Here is a 17,074-nt window from a genome sequence, read left to right on the forward strand (position 1 = left end):
ACTTCATAGTTAGAAGGTAATAACCCTAGGATTTAAGGAACTGAAAATCTGCACTCCAATTTTCACTCAGTAAGGAGTATCTTTATGTAGGGAAGAGTACGTCTGCCTTTCAGTGCTAGCACTATTGAAACAGAACAGCTTATCACTGAAGTTCAACTATGAACATCTTTGGATGCCACTAGCAGATGGCTAGATAGTCAACAAATGTGAAATACTATGAAATCATGGTTAAAAATATCTTTCATGTAGGACATTTGAGACCCGTTTTATGTAAGCTTCATGTTAAAATATCTCAGCACTTTGCCTACGTCGGTGCTTATTGTTTCCAACAGAAGATTTAGCAGCACGTCCCCTCGGCTCACCCAAGCGCCCGCTCAGGAGGCCAAGGGCAGCCCGAGCCGTGGTGAGCCCCTGCCAGTGGGGCAGCCCAGCAGCACCCCTTAAAGCTCTCCAAAAGGGCTCTTAATGGTGCTTACAGTGCTCGGCCACCAAGTATCGCTGCTGTGAGCAGGAAGGTTTAAAGGTTTTGTCATGCTACTTGTGATGCTGTACCCTGACAGCAGGCTGGGTTTCCTCCTGTGTTTCTTTGTAGATTCCTAATCTGTTGATGCCCCCGAAATGTATCATCACTTTCCAAACAGAAACCCTTCCGCAGCACAGAATAAACAGCCAGGTGTACTATTTCCCACCGCTGAGGACTGCAATGGTATTTATACGCCTTGTGAAGCAAACCAGGGAAAACAAAAACACACTACTATTTTTTTTTTCTTTTGAATCCGTGTATGTGGAAACAAACAACCACGAACACTTGCCACATGTCCACGTTACTTACGGTTGAGAGGCAGGCTGGCATTTGTCGTCCCAAGCTTGTTGGCAGCAACACAGGTATAGTTGCCAAAATGCTCTTCTGTCACATTGGTAACAGTAAGAAGCGATCTTGTACTATAATTTTTAATAGTTATTCCTTGTTGACCATTGATCAGTCTAGAAGGCAAAAAAAAAAAAAAAAAAAAGTCTATAACTCATATACCATATATGAGTCTACCTCTATAACTCATATAATTTATCACAGGGGCTGATTTGGGAGGCTACTGGCAACGCTGGAGGTGCAGGGCAGTGAGAACAGCTCCTGCCAGCTTGTCCTGCAGTCTGAAGGAATGAGAGAAGGGCACCCCCTGCCCTGCCACCTGACAGCGTCACCTGGGGAGCTTAGGTTTTAAATTGGGCAAAACTGACTGAAACTTTAAATACTCTACGGAGGGCACAAATGGTAGGCAGTGTTCAAAGCCGACGTGCTGCCCATCCAGGGAGCCGCAGGAGGATGTGCTGGCACTGGAGTGCTCCCTCCTGGCCCTGTGGGTGTGCTCCTGAGGGCTGTGGGCAGTCAGTGGGGTGGCCAGCTCATGTGGGGCTCAGCGGGGCAGCAGGGAGGCTTTAGTAGGAGACGTGGTAAGTATGGGAAGCAGGGGAGAGTGAGTGCTATCCTAAAAGGAACTCTGCACCCACCTCTCAGTGCTGTGATAGATCTTTTAGTGAGTGTTTTTTCAGTCCCTGGTGATTGCTTGTGACGTTACGCACCTTTAACTGATGGCTGATGAGGATTAGGTAGCTAGAAAAGTGACTAATTAGGATTGTGACCACAATTTATTTTACAAGCTTCTATAGCAACAAATTATACCTGCAATTAGAAGGATGTGCTACGGCAACGCTGCACCCTGAGACAGCAACCTGAACAGAAACCAGGCAACAAAACACAGGAAAACGCCAAAACACTACTGTTTGCCTGGGCTCTGCTTCCCTGACTTTGAGCTTTCCATGGTCAAATCTCACACGCACTGTCCAGGTAAGTTAGTGTACCTTCCAATCCAGGTCATAAATACCACTGCACTGGCACAAAGGGTGATGACCAATTTAAATGTTGTTGTTGTAGGCAGCTGGCTGTTGTCAGACAGCTAGTTGAGAAGGGTAACCACACGATTGAGATTCTAGCAATAGCTGATTACTCCTACTTCCTTGTATTTCCCATAAAGAGCAGAGGTCTGCATGACATATCCAACTTCTATTTGATACACTAGAATATACAAATGTATATCCTGGAAACGAATGCTGTCTTCCATCATTCTGTCTAAAAATATTCTACCATGAGTTGCATTTCTGCATACCAAGCACTGAACGCTTTCGGCGTTACAAGGACACCTCTGCCCCCATGTACCCCGCACCCCGCTGCAGGTCCTGCTCTGCCCCTCGCTGCTGCGGGGCTGGGCTGTGCAGCCCCCGGCAGAGGACAGAGAACATCCCAGGGATGCACGTTGCTTTGTGGGGAGCGTAAAAGGCTGAGGCTGAGATGCTCAGCTTTGGGCGAGCACTGCCGCTGGGAGACCCGTCTTTTCTCCAGGCTGATGAAAGGCAGAGAAGATTGTCCTTCCAACCTGCATGCATGCTACTGCATGAGGAGGTTCTCCTTGTTCCTGATGATGTTCTTCCCTCCTTTTCCCATCCCACTGAGAGAGGAAGCCCAGAGCCTCCTGCCTTCCCTGTGCAGGGAGGACTACGGGGCAGAGCAGTCGGCCCTAGTTAGGGTACACTCAGCAGCTTCAAAGACTTCTGTTTGCCATTGTAAGAACCCGATGCTTTTACGTTTAAATTAATTACTGCCATGTGCTGCTCTACCTACTCTACTGCACGTGGAGTTTACTACTTGAGTGGGTTTCACCAAGCCACACTTCAGACTGCGACAGCGTGTTCACTTGTGTGCAGCCACCCTACACATTGCTTCACCTTCCTGCTTTGTACCACAAGCTGCACAGGGAAATGCAGTCTGATTTCAGAAACTATGCCTATGCATGGAGAGAAGACCATGTGTCAGTACCAGCCCCGAGGGATATCTACCTTTCGTTTCATATTTGAATACCTTCATATTATTACAATATATTAAGCCATTATAATGAGTTTTGTTATTTCAAATGTAGGTCTTCTTTGCTTTATCAAGTATAAGAGAATTAATATTTTTAGATTAGTGACTTCTGGGCTTCTTCCCTGTGGCTGTTTAATTTCTGAGATGTAATTTCTGCGTGGCCCTGTAATATAACATACTTGAGCTGTGAGTTTCAGATGCGAGGAGTCAGCACAGCAAAGCCTCCCCCCCGCACAGGGAATCCCTGTGCAGGTTTAGAAGCCAAATGCTATTATGATTTTAACAAGTTTTTGCTAACTCTTCCCCAAACTTTCAGTCCCTTTTCGGTGTGATGCAATCGTGTGTTTTGGTTCCTACTGGGGAGTCAAAGTGCTCAGACCCAGTCACTGCGATGGCCCTTCCTCAGCTCCCTCCCCACGGTGCCACCACCGGGAGCTGCTGGGCACCCCCGGCATCTCAGCCAGCACAGGCTCCTGCACGGAGCTCATGGCACCATTTCTGCAGATTAAAGTGACTGCAAGACCCCTCCTCGCCTTTCCCCAGCAACAGGACAGGAGAAGTGGCCAACCTGCACGTTCAGGTACAAAGCAGCAGGAAAGCAGCACAGGTCCCAGGGCTACACGTTGAGGGCTTCGTGCTCCTCACCTTGGGCTGTGGAAGGACACGGCACAGCACGCTCATAGCCAACGCTTAAGGAAAATTAATGAGCAAGAACTGCTGTAAGCCTGGTGATGAGGTACAATTAGTCCTGCGAGCTCCTTGTAGGTGTAACTGGATGGAGTCTGTGACTGCTTTTATTTTTAGGTTTAATGACTGTTTTACGATGAGATGATCCCAGGAGCCTGGAAACTGTGGGTTTTGATTTACATCAACCTAAGTAACAACAATGCAATTTACAGACCCAAAAGGCTCCTTTCAGACACTGAACATATATTAGGATTCCAGATCTAACTCCCACTATTCATTTATTCAAAGATTCATCCTGATTTACAAAAAGAAAAAAGGGTTTCAGTCCAAGACTAACAGAAGAAAATGGGATTCTCTCTATTCTATTAGCCAAATACATAGCAGGGTGTGAACTCCCTGTACATAGTCTTGCAGTACACCAGCAAATTATCTGCAGGGTAATGTACATGCTACTCTCAGCTATCTATGAAAGCTAACTCTTCTCAGTTTTGTCTTATAACAATGAATGAGCTGTCCAAGGCTCGTTCTGTGCTGGCCTTCTGTCTTTGCAAGGTAAAGGGGAAATACTGGAGGCAAAACGTGTGTACACCCTCCTCTGTCCTGCAAGTGGTGGTTTGGAGGTTCCCAGTACCTTTGTAGTCATGTGTGTTTAGCATGTCTGTAAAAAGCAGTTTAGCAAAAAAAGATGTACCATTAGATTTAGCAGAATATTTGAGCGGTAAGACACAATAGGACAGTACATGTCTTGCTGATTACAGCAAGCCTCAGGTGATGCAACAACTGAAATGGAAAACAGAAGGCACAGCTTTGGTGTCCTGAAATGCTCTGTTTATTCCTTCCTGCTGCTTTTGTGACACTGAATGCACTCATGAAGAAAGGAATTGGTGACTTTCATAAATAGGAAGGTGATTATCATGCTGGAAATGGTTAATTTAATCCAGAATGCTATGGTTTATACTAAAACCTGTGCTACAATAGTTAGTGCATAAAATATATTTGTTACATCTCCCCCCAACATATGTACAATATAATACGCATCTTTAGAAACAGGATGTAGATTAATTTATCCATCAGAGGGAAAACCTCTACTGTTATATACAGTAAAGGTCAATTATATTGTTTTTAAGAACGTTTTAATAAATGGTCAAAGGGCGATGGTTATGACTGCCGTGAGAAGTTGGGAAGGAAGAAGAGCAGTGTTCCTAAAGGGGAGCAGCTGGCCTCTGAGCAATGAGCTGACAGATGGTTTCCTATGAAATATGGTCATTAATATTCTCATGTCAGCTCCCAGGTTTAATGGGATCTTAGAGCTGATGAGAAACCCAGCACTCAGAAGCCGGGAAATTCCAGAACCCAGAAGATGTGTGTGGACAGCTGCCTATCGGGGAGAACAGCCACTGTCACCTGCACCAATACTCAACCTTAAGAGAAACAATACCTTAGGTAAGGTAAGAGTTGTAAAACAAAATCTGTTCAAAAAAAAAAAGATCCTACAGAGATGCCAGTTATCATCACATAGCATTAAGGACATGAAAGCAAAGCTAGCTGTGAACAACACCAAAGCACACGATGAAGTTTTAGGGTTCGGACTGGCAGTGTGCCCCTGGCCGCCTTCAGATGCTGGGAGGTGCAGCAGCTCTGCTCAAGCCAGTGGACTGAAAACTCATGGCCCACACTGCCAACGGTGCAACTGGGTGAAGAACTGTAGCCATGAAGATTTGGCTGAAAGTCTTGCTAATCAGCCCGCCTTCTCACCCCCGAAGCTCTCAGTAGGAAAGCTATGATGGCTTTTTTTTTTTTTTCTTTTTAAAAAAGCCTTCTATAAAAAAAATACCTCTTTTTAGTAGGCTTTTTCAGCAGGCATTTTCAGTGCCTTTCTGGTTACTATACTTATAAGGCTGCAATTACTAAAGCATGTTTAAACCTTAGGCTCATTATGGCAATTATCACCATCACAGCCCAGCCACGGACAGTCCTATTATGCCTCATTTATGAGCACAAAAGCTAAGACTGCAAGAAAACGAAGAAACTCCCTCAGAAGGCACACAGCACAGCTGCTGGCAGCCAGCACCTCCGAAGCCGCACTGCTCAAGCCGTGCACAGCTCTGCAGCGAGGGGAGCGGTGTGAGGGCAGCAGCTTGTGCTGTGTTTTTTGGGGGGAAAGACCCCAGCACCCGCTGCCACCACGAGCTCTGCCCCTGCCTCAGCTCTCCTGCAGCCCGGTCCCTGCGGGGACACGCGAGTGGCACCAGTGGCCCCAGCAGCACCAAGCGAGGGCAGGCAGGGCTACTTACTTCCTCTCTCCTCTGTACCACTCAAAGACCGGGGCAGGAACGCCTGCACCTTCACACCGTATCAGTCCGTTCCCTCCGAGCATCACGCCGCTGGACTTAAGTTCCTGAATTGTGGGGGCAACTGAAAAAAAAATTGTAAAATAGACATTTGCACATAAATACGAAGACTGTTTAACTCCGCTTCTCTTCAGCACGCTTTGCGTTACTCAGCCTGGTGCGTGTTTTCCAGCTTGATTCACATTCAACCATGCTTTCCTCCAGCAGTGTAAAACTTATCCCACACAGCAGACTGACACAGATCCCTGTATCTGGTGTAAAAACAGAACTGAGACAGGAAGAGTATTAATCCCATACCGAACAATGTTTGTTCACCTCAGTCACCCAGTGTGGTACAATGTCGTGTGGCTGTCGCTGTCACGCAGGGTGCTTTCGGTTCCTGAGACCCCCCCAAGGGGCACGGTGCGGTGCCGCAGGGGCTGGGTGGGGGGAGGCGAGCAGTGTGCCCGCCTGGGGTGCTGAGCCCCAAGCCACGCCGTGCCTCGTGCCACCATCTGCATCAGGCCTTCCAAAACGCCCCCAGGCACGGGTGGCCTTTGGGATCTCTTGGTGCACAGTAAAAAGACAAACTTACCTTCACAAACACGACTCAGCCCAAATACCATGTAGCAGGCATGACTTTCCCACTGTTACGCTGGGTACGGATTTATTTCAGAAAACACATTTTGTCTTAAATAGCAAACATCATAAATCTGAACAAACATTTTAAACTTGGAATTACGGATACAAATAAAGGTAAAAGGCGATCGTTGACTTTTCCACTTGCCAGCGAAAGGCAACCATGAGCTGAAAACAGAAGACGGTGAATTCCTCAGGAAAGAGATTATCGAAGGTAAGGCTGAACAACAATTGCCTTCCCCCTGGAATTTCTTTTACACTCTCTGTTTTTAAACAACAATTTATGTGCATCGTAAAATGCTATAAAATCTAAACCACAGAACTTATAAATAAAAATCTGTTGATTTTTTTTTTTTCCCAAGCAATTTTCCAGATGTTGCTTTAAGGTGTTTATGTACGTGTAAAACGCTGACTGCCTCGCATCTGTTCCTTCCCCACCTCATCCACAGTTCAGCACGCCACGCTAAGAGGCCATAACCTTTTATGGCAGGAGCTACGCCCAGGGAGCTCCGGATACACTCCTGAGCAGAGCAGCAGCCACGCAGCCTGCACGGGCTGCATCACACCTCCACGGCAGCACCGTGGCTGTGCCGGGCAGGAGGCAGGAGCTCGATGTCATGAAAGAGCCCACGAAGTGGGCATTCACCCACAGCGCTCCCCCCAGCACTCCCATCGCTGCACACGGGCACTCATTGACACAAATTGCCCTGAAGTGTAATTAAAGCTATCTCTGGAGCTGGTGGCACTGCTGGCACCGCAGTGACCGTGGGCTGGATGGGGTCCCATGCACTGTCCCCACAGCTGGAAACGCTGCACCTGGGTGAAAGTGTGGGGTGGGATGGGAGCAGCGGGCCCAGCCTGTAGAAACTCTGCTCCTGGTAAAAGTGTGGGGCAGGAAGGGAGCAGGGGGCCCAGCCCAGGCTGCCCTGCTGCTGGGGATGTGGGAGCAGCTTCCTCTGCCACGGGCAAGCACACCCTCACCCTTCTGCTTTCTCTTCCCAATGATTGCATGGAACAAACCCACACAAACGTCTGTGAATAAATATTCACTTTCAACTGGTAACATTAAAATTTCAAGTGGATAATCAGCATAACCAATTTGCATGACTACTTCTCCATAAAGCACACAGGAACAAATGAGATCTTTTTGTCAAAACTGTGACTCCATGAAAATAGCAAGTACTTATAAACCTGACTCCTTCCTGAGCAATGCTGCAGTTCATGCAGCCGCGGCTTTTAAGACGTAACTTTGAGTGAGATGGAGCACATGAAGACACCGGTTACATTTGCTGCTGCTCCAGCAGCACCGAAGGACACCAGCAGCTGCCAAAAGCACCACAAAGTTCACAACTCAGCTCCTAATCCCGAAGTGTTCAAAGGAGTAATATGAAAATTGTTCAAGATAAACCATACAAAAGCAGCACCTGAGCGGCAGAGGAACACAGAAGCCACCTGCACAGGCACCTGGCACGCAAAGGCTCCCGAAAGCTGGGACCTGGTCCTGCTGCCTGCCTGGCTGCGTGGTGGGAGAGCCCTGGCTCTGAGCTGCCACTGGGTTCCCCCCCAGATAGGAAGAGTGCCACTGAGTTGTTCTTGGATCGAGGCTTTAACCTATTTAAAGACCTGCGCACTCTTACTCTCAGTCCTCATTTATCTAAACACACTGTCTAAAAGGAACTCGGTTCTTTCATCTCAGAGATCACACTCCCCCTAAAAACTCACTTGTTGTTTTTTCTGGTGTCTGGAAACCCACACCCGAAACGAGACGCAGTGCAATCAGGGAGACGTTGCCAAGTGGAGCAGAGAGATAGCCCCACACAGTCTGCATGTGACGTTTTTATACACACAAGCCATGCTGATGTCCTGTGATGCTGCCTCACTGAGGTACTTCTTCCCCCATTGCCCCAGTTATCCCAACTGCCTGTCTTACACCTGACGAACCAGCATCCTGTGCATGGATGCCACCCCACGCTTCTCCTTTCCCTTTTATATTCACCACAGCTTTTCATTTTTGTTGGGAACATCTCCAGATCCTGTCTGCTCCGAGGGGCAGTATCAGAGCTTTGGCAAGTCCGTATGTCCCAGCATCCATCCCCACCCCTGGGCCAGGCCCCGCAGACACCTTTCATGCACTGAAAGTTTGGTTTAAGCTGTTGCCATCTCATGTATTTCAGTCACAATTTATTCAAACGCGCACCAGTCAGCTGCTGGACAGGATCCCGACAGCAAGCCCAGGCTCTCGTCTTGGTGTGGGCACCTGCAAAACCTCTCTTGCTTATGAGATCTCAACTTGGAACAAGAAATACCAAGGCGTGTGTGTGGTGGAGAGGCAATATTTGAGAGTCAGAGATGAAAGACACAGCAGGAGGGTGAGCAGCACCCAGCGAGGCGGCAGCACATGTCCCCACTGCTGCTCTGCCAGCAGGCGCCCCAGGGCAGTGCTAGGCCCAGCTCCTGCCTGGTGCCCGCAGTCCGGCACCACCTCGCCCACCAGCAGCGGGTGGCTGTGCCCAGCTGTGCTCGAGCATGACAATCCCTCCCCTGACACAGGGATGAGGTCCCACGTCCCACGGCTGCAGGGCATCGGCAGGCAGTGCCACAGGTCCTGTGTGGCACTGAGTCTTGGTGCAGTGGCCATGGGGCCTGTCCTGTGCAGGACAGCCTGGCCACCACGGCTCCGTGTGGTTTTGGTGTGCTCAGCCTGCAGCCCTAAAGCAGGCATGGGTACTTTATCCAAACCCCCTGTAACAGCCCTGCACGGTGCCTCCTGGCAAAGCTTTCTTGTAGGTGAACATTGTTCTGCATTATGCCTGGGGAGTGGGAGTGCTTGCTCTTGTAACTCAGAGTGGGCAGGATTATTAGCAACAAAGCTGGAATTTGAAATAAATATACCACACTGCGTGGACACTACATGGATAATACACAATTCTTATGAATTAGGCTAGAAGGGAAAATAGAAGGCCAGCAAAGAGCTGCGTAATACAGGAAGTTTTTTTCCAAAGTACCACTTTCAAACTTCTCAACGTGGCCTGCTCACCTTTTGCGTTTTTTTTTGTGTGTGTGCGTGTGTTAATAAATGCAGACCATCTCTTGGCAATAAATTTAAAAATAAACTGATCCATAAAAACGTACAGTTAGGCGCTGCTCTTTATATCTGTATGACCGTGCAGTCAAAAGATCAATTCAATCTAGCCTTAACGATTTGGAGTAACTTTCCAGGCGCAGAGCAGAGCAGCTCAGAAGCCCCAGGCAGAGCTCAGCAGCACTTGAGGCAGACGCTGGGGTCTCGGACCTGCTGCAGCAGCAGCCTTGTCACCCACGCCATTGCCTGCCCTCCTGTCGCTCCCACCACGATGGCTTTGAGCCCCGTCCGGCAGGAGCCTGAGGTTTCCTCAGATCGCCTCTCAGAAGGAGCTCAGCTTCTGTTTGCTCAGAGTTCAGAAAAAAATACAAATAAAAATCAATATTCTTTGCTCTAGGAAATCCCTGGCTAACATTGATATTAAAACACAAACCAAAGACAGCTTAGAATCATCGTTCTCTCATATTTTTTGTTGTCAGGTTATTTTCTCCTTTATAGTGTAAGGACAAATTATGTGATTCAGGTACACTTCGAGTGCAGTGATCAGGGCACTGAGCCCAAATTCCTCAGAGCCTCCTGCTCCCATTGGTACGGGAGAGAGGGTAATTCAGATGAGATTATGCACCTGAAGACCTGCTGCTTCAGGCTGCCAAGGTTTGTTTTGGAGAGGAAAAACACATGGGAGGAGATTCTCAGGCTTCCAATTTCATATATTTTCTAAATGTTTTCCATTCAGCCAGCAGAGGCTCATTTTGGAGAAGACATTTATGGTTTGATCTTGTCTTTGCTATCAACCTTATTGTAATGGTCTCAGTTCACCCTCCTAGAGGCCAGCATGGCCCAGCCTCCCTCGGTGAGGTGCCAAGGCAGGCGGAGGCTCGAGCCGTGGCAGCTGCCACCACACGCGGACGTCTCCTTGGGTCCCAGCTCATCCCACAGCAGCTCCACCAGCCTGCCCCTGGATGTCCCAGGTGGCAGCATGGCCTGCAGGGGGGCTCTTCCCAGCCCTCTGCACGCCGGGACAGCACCCGGCACTTCCCAGCCCCGAAGGTCCCTGCCACACCAACCCCTCACTAGCTCCTGTTATTTCCCTTTGCCTTGCCTGGCCTGGCCAGCCCGCGGCTGTGCCTTGGTCCTGCTGCTGCTCGGTGAATCGACAGGGTGCGGACTGCACATCCAGCACGCCGCCTTCATTCTGGAGTTTAATAGTGATGACAAACTGCCGCAGAAAATCATTTAGTGTCATTAAGGATTCAGTCCTGCTATATTCTGCTGACTGACTGAACGTACAGATGCTAGCACACGTCTTTAGTGGGCAATAGAAGGTAAGGAATAAATACAGGTGGGCAAAAGCTTAAGGACCTGACAAAAAGTTAATAAACAGGATGAGCTGCTTTAACAGGCAGATTTAAAATAAACTAATTACAACTGGAAACAATAGTGGAAATACATGAGAAATTTATCAATACAAGAGAATCCAAGGCCAAAGGGAGGCATTGGGTGGATCAGGCTTCAGCCATCCCTTAAACTCCACAGCCTCAGAGCTGAAGGTGTCACTGTCTCTTCTCCCTCAGCTTATGCAGAAAAAGATTCTGTTTGTGTTGTAGAGGCACAGATGTATTGCTGGGTGTGCCTGTAGCACTTCACTGCAAACAGCAATAAATACACAAGCAAGTGATGAAAGAGAAACTTGTCTCAACAGAGTAGAGTGAAAGCAGGGCAGGGAGAGCCTCCGCGAGGAGGGGACGGCAGCTGCAGGTTGGTGCAGAGCGAGAGCACAAGAGCCAGTGGGCTCACAAAGATGCTGCAGTGACATGTAACGCTGATGGTAACGAGGAACCCTTGTGTAACACTAATAGTTTAAATGTATTTGTACTTCCCTTCTTATCAGAAGCAGCACAAGGAAGCCCCAAGCAGGATGGGAGCACAGTGCAGTGCCAGCAGCTGGGGTGCTCCTGTCCTGACCCAATGCAAGAGGAGATGTCCGCGAGTCAGGGTGGGAGCAGGGGGACACAACAGCAGGGGGAGCAGGCAACACAACACTTGGTGGGTGCAAATCCCCTTACATTTTGGTGAAACAACTGAAGCTTTTAAAAATACTCCTATTAAAGCCTGAAGTGATGGTGCTGAGTACTCGCTGCACTTCATCTCTCCCCCAGGGCGTTAATGAGAAAGACGTGAAAACTATCATCTTCGTCTCCCTCTCCTCTGCTAAAAGGGCTCAGTAATTGCGTTCTGCTCAGTTGCTGCTCATCTGATACCACCAACATGTTTGCATGAGTCAGGCGTTTGTGCTGGGAAATCAAATTCTACAACTTATGTTCCATCCAAAAACGACGCAAAGTACTGCAGAGTCTGGTTTCCTACCCAAATATTTTCATTTTGCTTTTAAATGTCTGAAGGAACACTAAAAACAATGCATGAAATACACTGGCATTCAGACAGGCGCAGAAAATATGCAAAAAACCTCCAGCTAGAACAGGTTTCATCTTTTAACATTTTAATGAGCTTTGGGACTTTTATGCATATTAGTTATGTTGCCCTAATTACTCATTATAATTCTAATGTGCATTTTATATTTAATTACAATGCTTATAAAGATTTGGTATGGACAGTAAATTATTATAACTAGCATGTGCATAATGATTAAGAGCTGAATTTATTAACTTTTACACTAGCATTCAGGGCTGGCAACTTTCAATTTCACCTTTGTGATTAACCATATTGTCTGATTAAACTAACATTTTTGTGGCATTAATTGTAAATGTCAAAAAAGTCTTTTATTTTTCCTGTTTCCATCAGATTTTAATTTGGCATCCTAACGTACTCTTTTATTAGTGAAATTGCTCTCCAGTGTGTCAAGATTGAGCCTTTCAGGTAAGAAAACAGGTTTTCTAAGATCTGTTTTAAGCTACAGAAAAACAGGTACAAGCAATATTCATATATTTACTTTTTATAGATGTATTGCATCATCCCAATAAAGGAACAAATCTTTGTAAGTGAAACAGTATTACTTGTACTTTAACTAATAAAGGTGGTCTTCCCATAGTCTAGAGGCTTTATTCTCTCTAGCTCGTTCAGAGCAGCAGCCCCAGCCCTTCCCAAACGAATAGTTTGATAGCTGCCTCTTCATATCAGAAACTTCTCCAGGCTGTGGCAATATTTGAGATAAGCGTCCTTAAGCAATCACTCTGCTAAACAAGTAAAAGGCTTATTTTTTCCATTTCTTCTTGATGACTTCTGAAAAAAAAAACTGAATTCAGTAGGGTCTTGATGTATATATGCATATAAATTTTAAATGCAAACATACAGCCTGTAAGTAAACGTTCAGTTCAGCTTCTGCATTTCTGGATGTGACCTAACATCTCTTTTCTGCTCCTCTTTCCGATTCAGAACTTAACTTCACCAAACATTATACTTTATACATGGATTAATTAAACAGACACGCAAATACCTCGAGCTAGCTGCCAGAGAGTAAGCAGAATCTCAAGCATCCTTTAGCTTCATTTTGCATGTTGCAGGGTGCATCAGAATTTCCTGGAATGTGCGTCTCCCTCAGCTGTGTCTAATGGATTGCATTATAACAGATCATCAAAATCACTGGCTGCTGTGCAATTTATATTTTTTGAATATAAAACCTCCCAGTGCTAAGTTGAGAGGAAAGCTTAAAATCCGTAAGTAATTGTTTTGTGGGGAAAAAAAAAAAAACACACAACAAAACAAAAAACCCAAAACAGCAACACAAAATAATACTTGGTAAATAATAGGCTAGCAGACAGGAATTCCTAACAATGTGTTTTACAAGTACTTGCACGACGAGAAAGAAGAGGAATAAACTTAACTCCAAGACCCAACAAAGCAAATGTATACCTCTAGAGTTCTACATAAGGCAGTGTAAGCAGGCGAGCACATAGATGGAAGGGCAGCTTTGCTTTTTTGTCCAGCAGATTTTATCTTACTGCTTCATCTACCTAATCCATTTTCCATCAAAGCCTTTTCCTAACCGTGTTCCCTTCAGGTGCCCCTGTGCAGGTACTTCTGTCTGAAGCTCAGTGGGATGTTCTGGTGTGGGAGCAATGCCCGGGCTCCCCTTGTGGCCTCAGGGCAGGTTCCTCTTGCCACAGCCACGCCACCAGCACTGCATCGCTCGGACAGTCGTGGCATTACCTGTACATGGGGCCACGCACGGCGTTTGTGATTTCTGTAGCAGGGACAAAGCTGCTGCTTCACAGCGGGTCCGCAAAACCCATCTGTGAATGCAGGCACTTTCCTTGACCACGTTCCCTGCCTCCAGGTTGGTGCTGCCCGGGCCCGCGTTGCTGCCAGACGCTGCTGTGGGACCTCCACCAGCACCAGGCCGGGCCCCCGGCCCCATTTGTGCCCCCTCTGCCCAGGCCTTGCCCTGTGCCATGGGAGGCCCAGGGCTTCTCCCACCCACACCCATCTGCTGGCATGGTCAGAACCATGATGGATGAGCACGAAGCTAACCCCACGTTTGCATACAAGGCTTGTTTGTCATTGGAAGGAACAGATGCACGAGACATAAAGGGGGCTATAAACGCTTGGTGTTTGACATTGTTTGATACAGTGGAGTTGGTTTTAATCTTTCATTGGCCACTGAAGCTTGATTCAAATTTAACTGAAGTCAAAGTCTTTGTGTCAACTTCAGTGGGCTTCGAATGAGGCCTGGAAAGACCTGTAATAAAAGGGAATTTCACAGTCTTCAAAACAAGCCAACAAACGAACAAGGCAAAAAAAGCAACTCGAAAGAGCACCAGTGAAACGAAATAACTCCTGTCATGTGATGCCTCTTGTTGTGCACCATTGCTCTGACTGCTGTAATTTGAGGGAAAAGTTGTCATCGACACTTTCTCATCAGCAAAGAATGGCTGAGGGTCTGTAATTACCCGAGTCGAAAAGATACTTTTCTGGCTCCAGCAGAACCACTGTCTGCTCCGCAGCACCTGAAGGGGATCTGCAGGGGAGGATTTCAGGCTCTGACTGTGGTCTGCAGGGAGGTGGAGGGGCATATCACCGAGCCCCAGCCGATGAAGAAGCAGAGCAGTGCCTTTGCTGCATGCGCCTGGGCAGTCCCTGGGGCCAGGAGATCCCAGAGGCCATGAGCTTTGTGCTGCGAGGCAGGCAACAGCTGTGAGGGGAAAGAGAAATATTTCACTCGGGCCAGCTCGCTGTTAAAGGCTGCAGTGCACAGCATGTGCAAGAGCAATGTCTTGGGGCAAGGCTGGAGGAGTGCAGCTACCTTGGGACGGGGCTGTACCCGCAGGGCAGGAGCAGCACCCCTCAGTCTGTGGGGGAGAAGGACGTGGGGCTGGGGGCTCTGCCGGCCGGCCCCGGCCCCCACAGGCCCTCGCACCCACAAGGCTCCTCCTCGCTCAGCAGCTGAGTGGGAAACCTTCCTCTGAGGCAGCGAGCCCTGGGCTCTGCCGCCCTTCCTTTATCTCAGCGAGTTATTCAAATGCGTGTGTGGAGGTGAGAGGGGAAAAATGAGTGTCAGCATCCTGGAGCTGTACTAAGGAAAGAGGAGGAGGAGAGGGGATGCTTCTGTGCATTTGATGCCGATCCAGAAGGAAGAATTGGCTGGGAGCCTGGGCGAGAGCAAACAGGAGTGCTTTTACTGTGCTACTTCTCTTCCTCCAAGGAAGATAAAAGCAACGGACTTCAACAAGTTCCAGGAATTACTGAGTAGGTCTTTTGGCAGTAAAGCTGAGGAGAAAGGGAATTAAAGCAAGCTGGTAGTTTTTCAAGGAAAGATATTTTGGAACCAACACACAAAACACCCCAGCGCAGGTCGGAAGTGCAGTAAGAGAGCTGCTCAAGTCCTACGTGAGCACCTTCGGGAAGCCAAAGCACAGAAGCAGATGAAGTAGGCAGGAGACATCAAGGGTAGTGAGAAACCATACCACAGGTACGTTAGTAGCATTATAGGAAAAAGACAGCAGGGCCCAACTATTCTGCTACTCAGTACTACCCCTGTATGGTGCCCAGACCACCGAAACACCCGTGGTGGCACCTCTGAGCATCAGGCACACGGGTGCCCAGTTCCCAGCACCTTGACCAGCCTTCCCAAGGTCCCAGAAGCAATGGTTTCATCACGGTTTGCTTTATGCAGAGCTTCGATGAAGTCTACCAGGATCATCTGATGTGTTCAGAAAACAGCTTATCCAAGACTGTTCCCTGCAGGCTGAGCACTATTAGTCTGTCCACAGCCTACTCTTGTGAGTCCACAGCACAGAGGAGCTGCAGGAAGGCAGCTGGCAATGCACAGCACTGCGAAGGCAGGCCAGCCCTTCCCAGAGAGGCAGGACAGTTGTGTTATCAACCACGGGCTTGGTGGGGCACTGGTATGGTCTCAGCTGAAGTACCAAGTGCAGAAAAGCTGAAGGACTTGGGGTTGGTGTAGCTGAAAGAGATGACTTACTAGCAATGCATCACTAAATATGCACAAGAAGAAAAATGGAATCAGCTCTTCCCTATCTCATTTATGGCAGGTCAGGCAATGATAAATTGAAACTGAACCAAGAGAGCAAGAGAGGTTCAGGTTTGCAAAGCTAAGTTATTGCTGAAAGAGGTTGCTTAAGGAGAATGTTGATGTGTTTTTATTTAATTAAAAAAATATCAGCACCTGCATTTGGACAGCAGCATCAGATTGACTGCTCAGTTCCTCCTTTGGGTTGGATTTTTGTGATCTCCCAGACATTGGAATTATTAAGCATCAGAACAGCTCCTTTAATGGCAATCTCCTTTACTCAGTTCTGTAGATCCTAGTGTTGTATTTAAGGTTAGGTACCATTCTTCAACACAATGGGAAAAAGAGAAATTATACTTGTCCACACTTCCAATAGTAATAAAACCTTTAGGTTTATGCTTAGCTACAAAAATGAAGTAAATACTGAAAAAGGATATAGAATTCAGAAAAAAAAAAATCAGATGACAAGTAGAACTTTTTTGTAGAAAACTTATCTCCTACAGCTTGGATCTGATTTGATATATTCTACATACATAACAAAGTAGCTAGGTGTACTCTCCAAAATGATATTTCTAAGGACAGTACTCATTACTACTGTATAATAAATGGAAGCATAAGTCAGAGTTAGCACTGAACAGATTGTTTGGGGTTGCAAAGACAGCAGCTGTCACAGCTTGACAGCTTTCTTGTTAGTGAATCAGCTTTACTGACAGTCTTTTTGATTGAAAACCACTGTTCGCTGACAGTGTGTTATAGCTGATATACATATGTATCTCATGAAGAATGAGAAAGAGCCATAAAAAGTCTAGAAGCAATTGCTCTATATTAAAAAGAAGTGAAGTTTACATAAACGTGTCCCCCTGTCGCCTCCCCCCGTGTTAATCTGCAGCAGGTACACGTTTGCAGGAACAGGACAGCGCACTGATATGTGACAA

The 17,074-nt window shown here is 47.3% G+C and overlaps 1 protein-coding gene across 3 annotated transcripts in view; it reads right to left on the minus strand.

Annotated features, from left to right (window-relative positions):
• The window catches only part of NEGR1 (neuronal growth regulator 1), a 261,319-nt gene that overhangs the window by 73,281 nt on the left and 170,964 nt on the right, over positions 1-17,074 (minus strand). For all 3 annotated transcript variants that reach the window (XM_027463717.3, XM_027463719.3, XM_072041506.1), the window contains exons 5-6: positions 5,896-6,016; positions 833-984 (exon numbers count right to left, since the gene is read on the minus strand). In XM_027463717.3, the coding sequence (XP_027319518.3) occupies positions 833-984; positions 5,896-6,016 (273 nt within the window). The remainder of the gene's footprint in view (positions 1-832; positions 985-5,895; positions 6,017-17,074) is intronic.

The sequence above is a fragment of the Anas platyrhynchos genome, chromosome 8, assembly GCF_047663525.1.
Source record: "Anas platyrhynchos isolate ZD024472 breed Pekin duck chromosome 8, IASCAAS_PekinDuck_T2T, whole genome shotgun sequence".
Classification (NCBI taxonomy): Eukaryota; Metazoa; Chordata; class Aves; order Anseriformes; family Anatidae; genus Anas; species Anas platyrhynchos.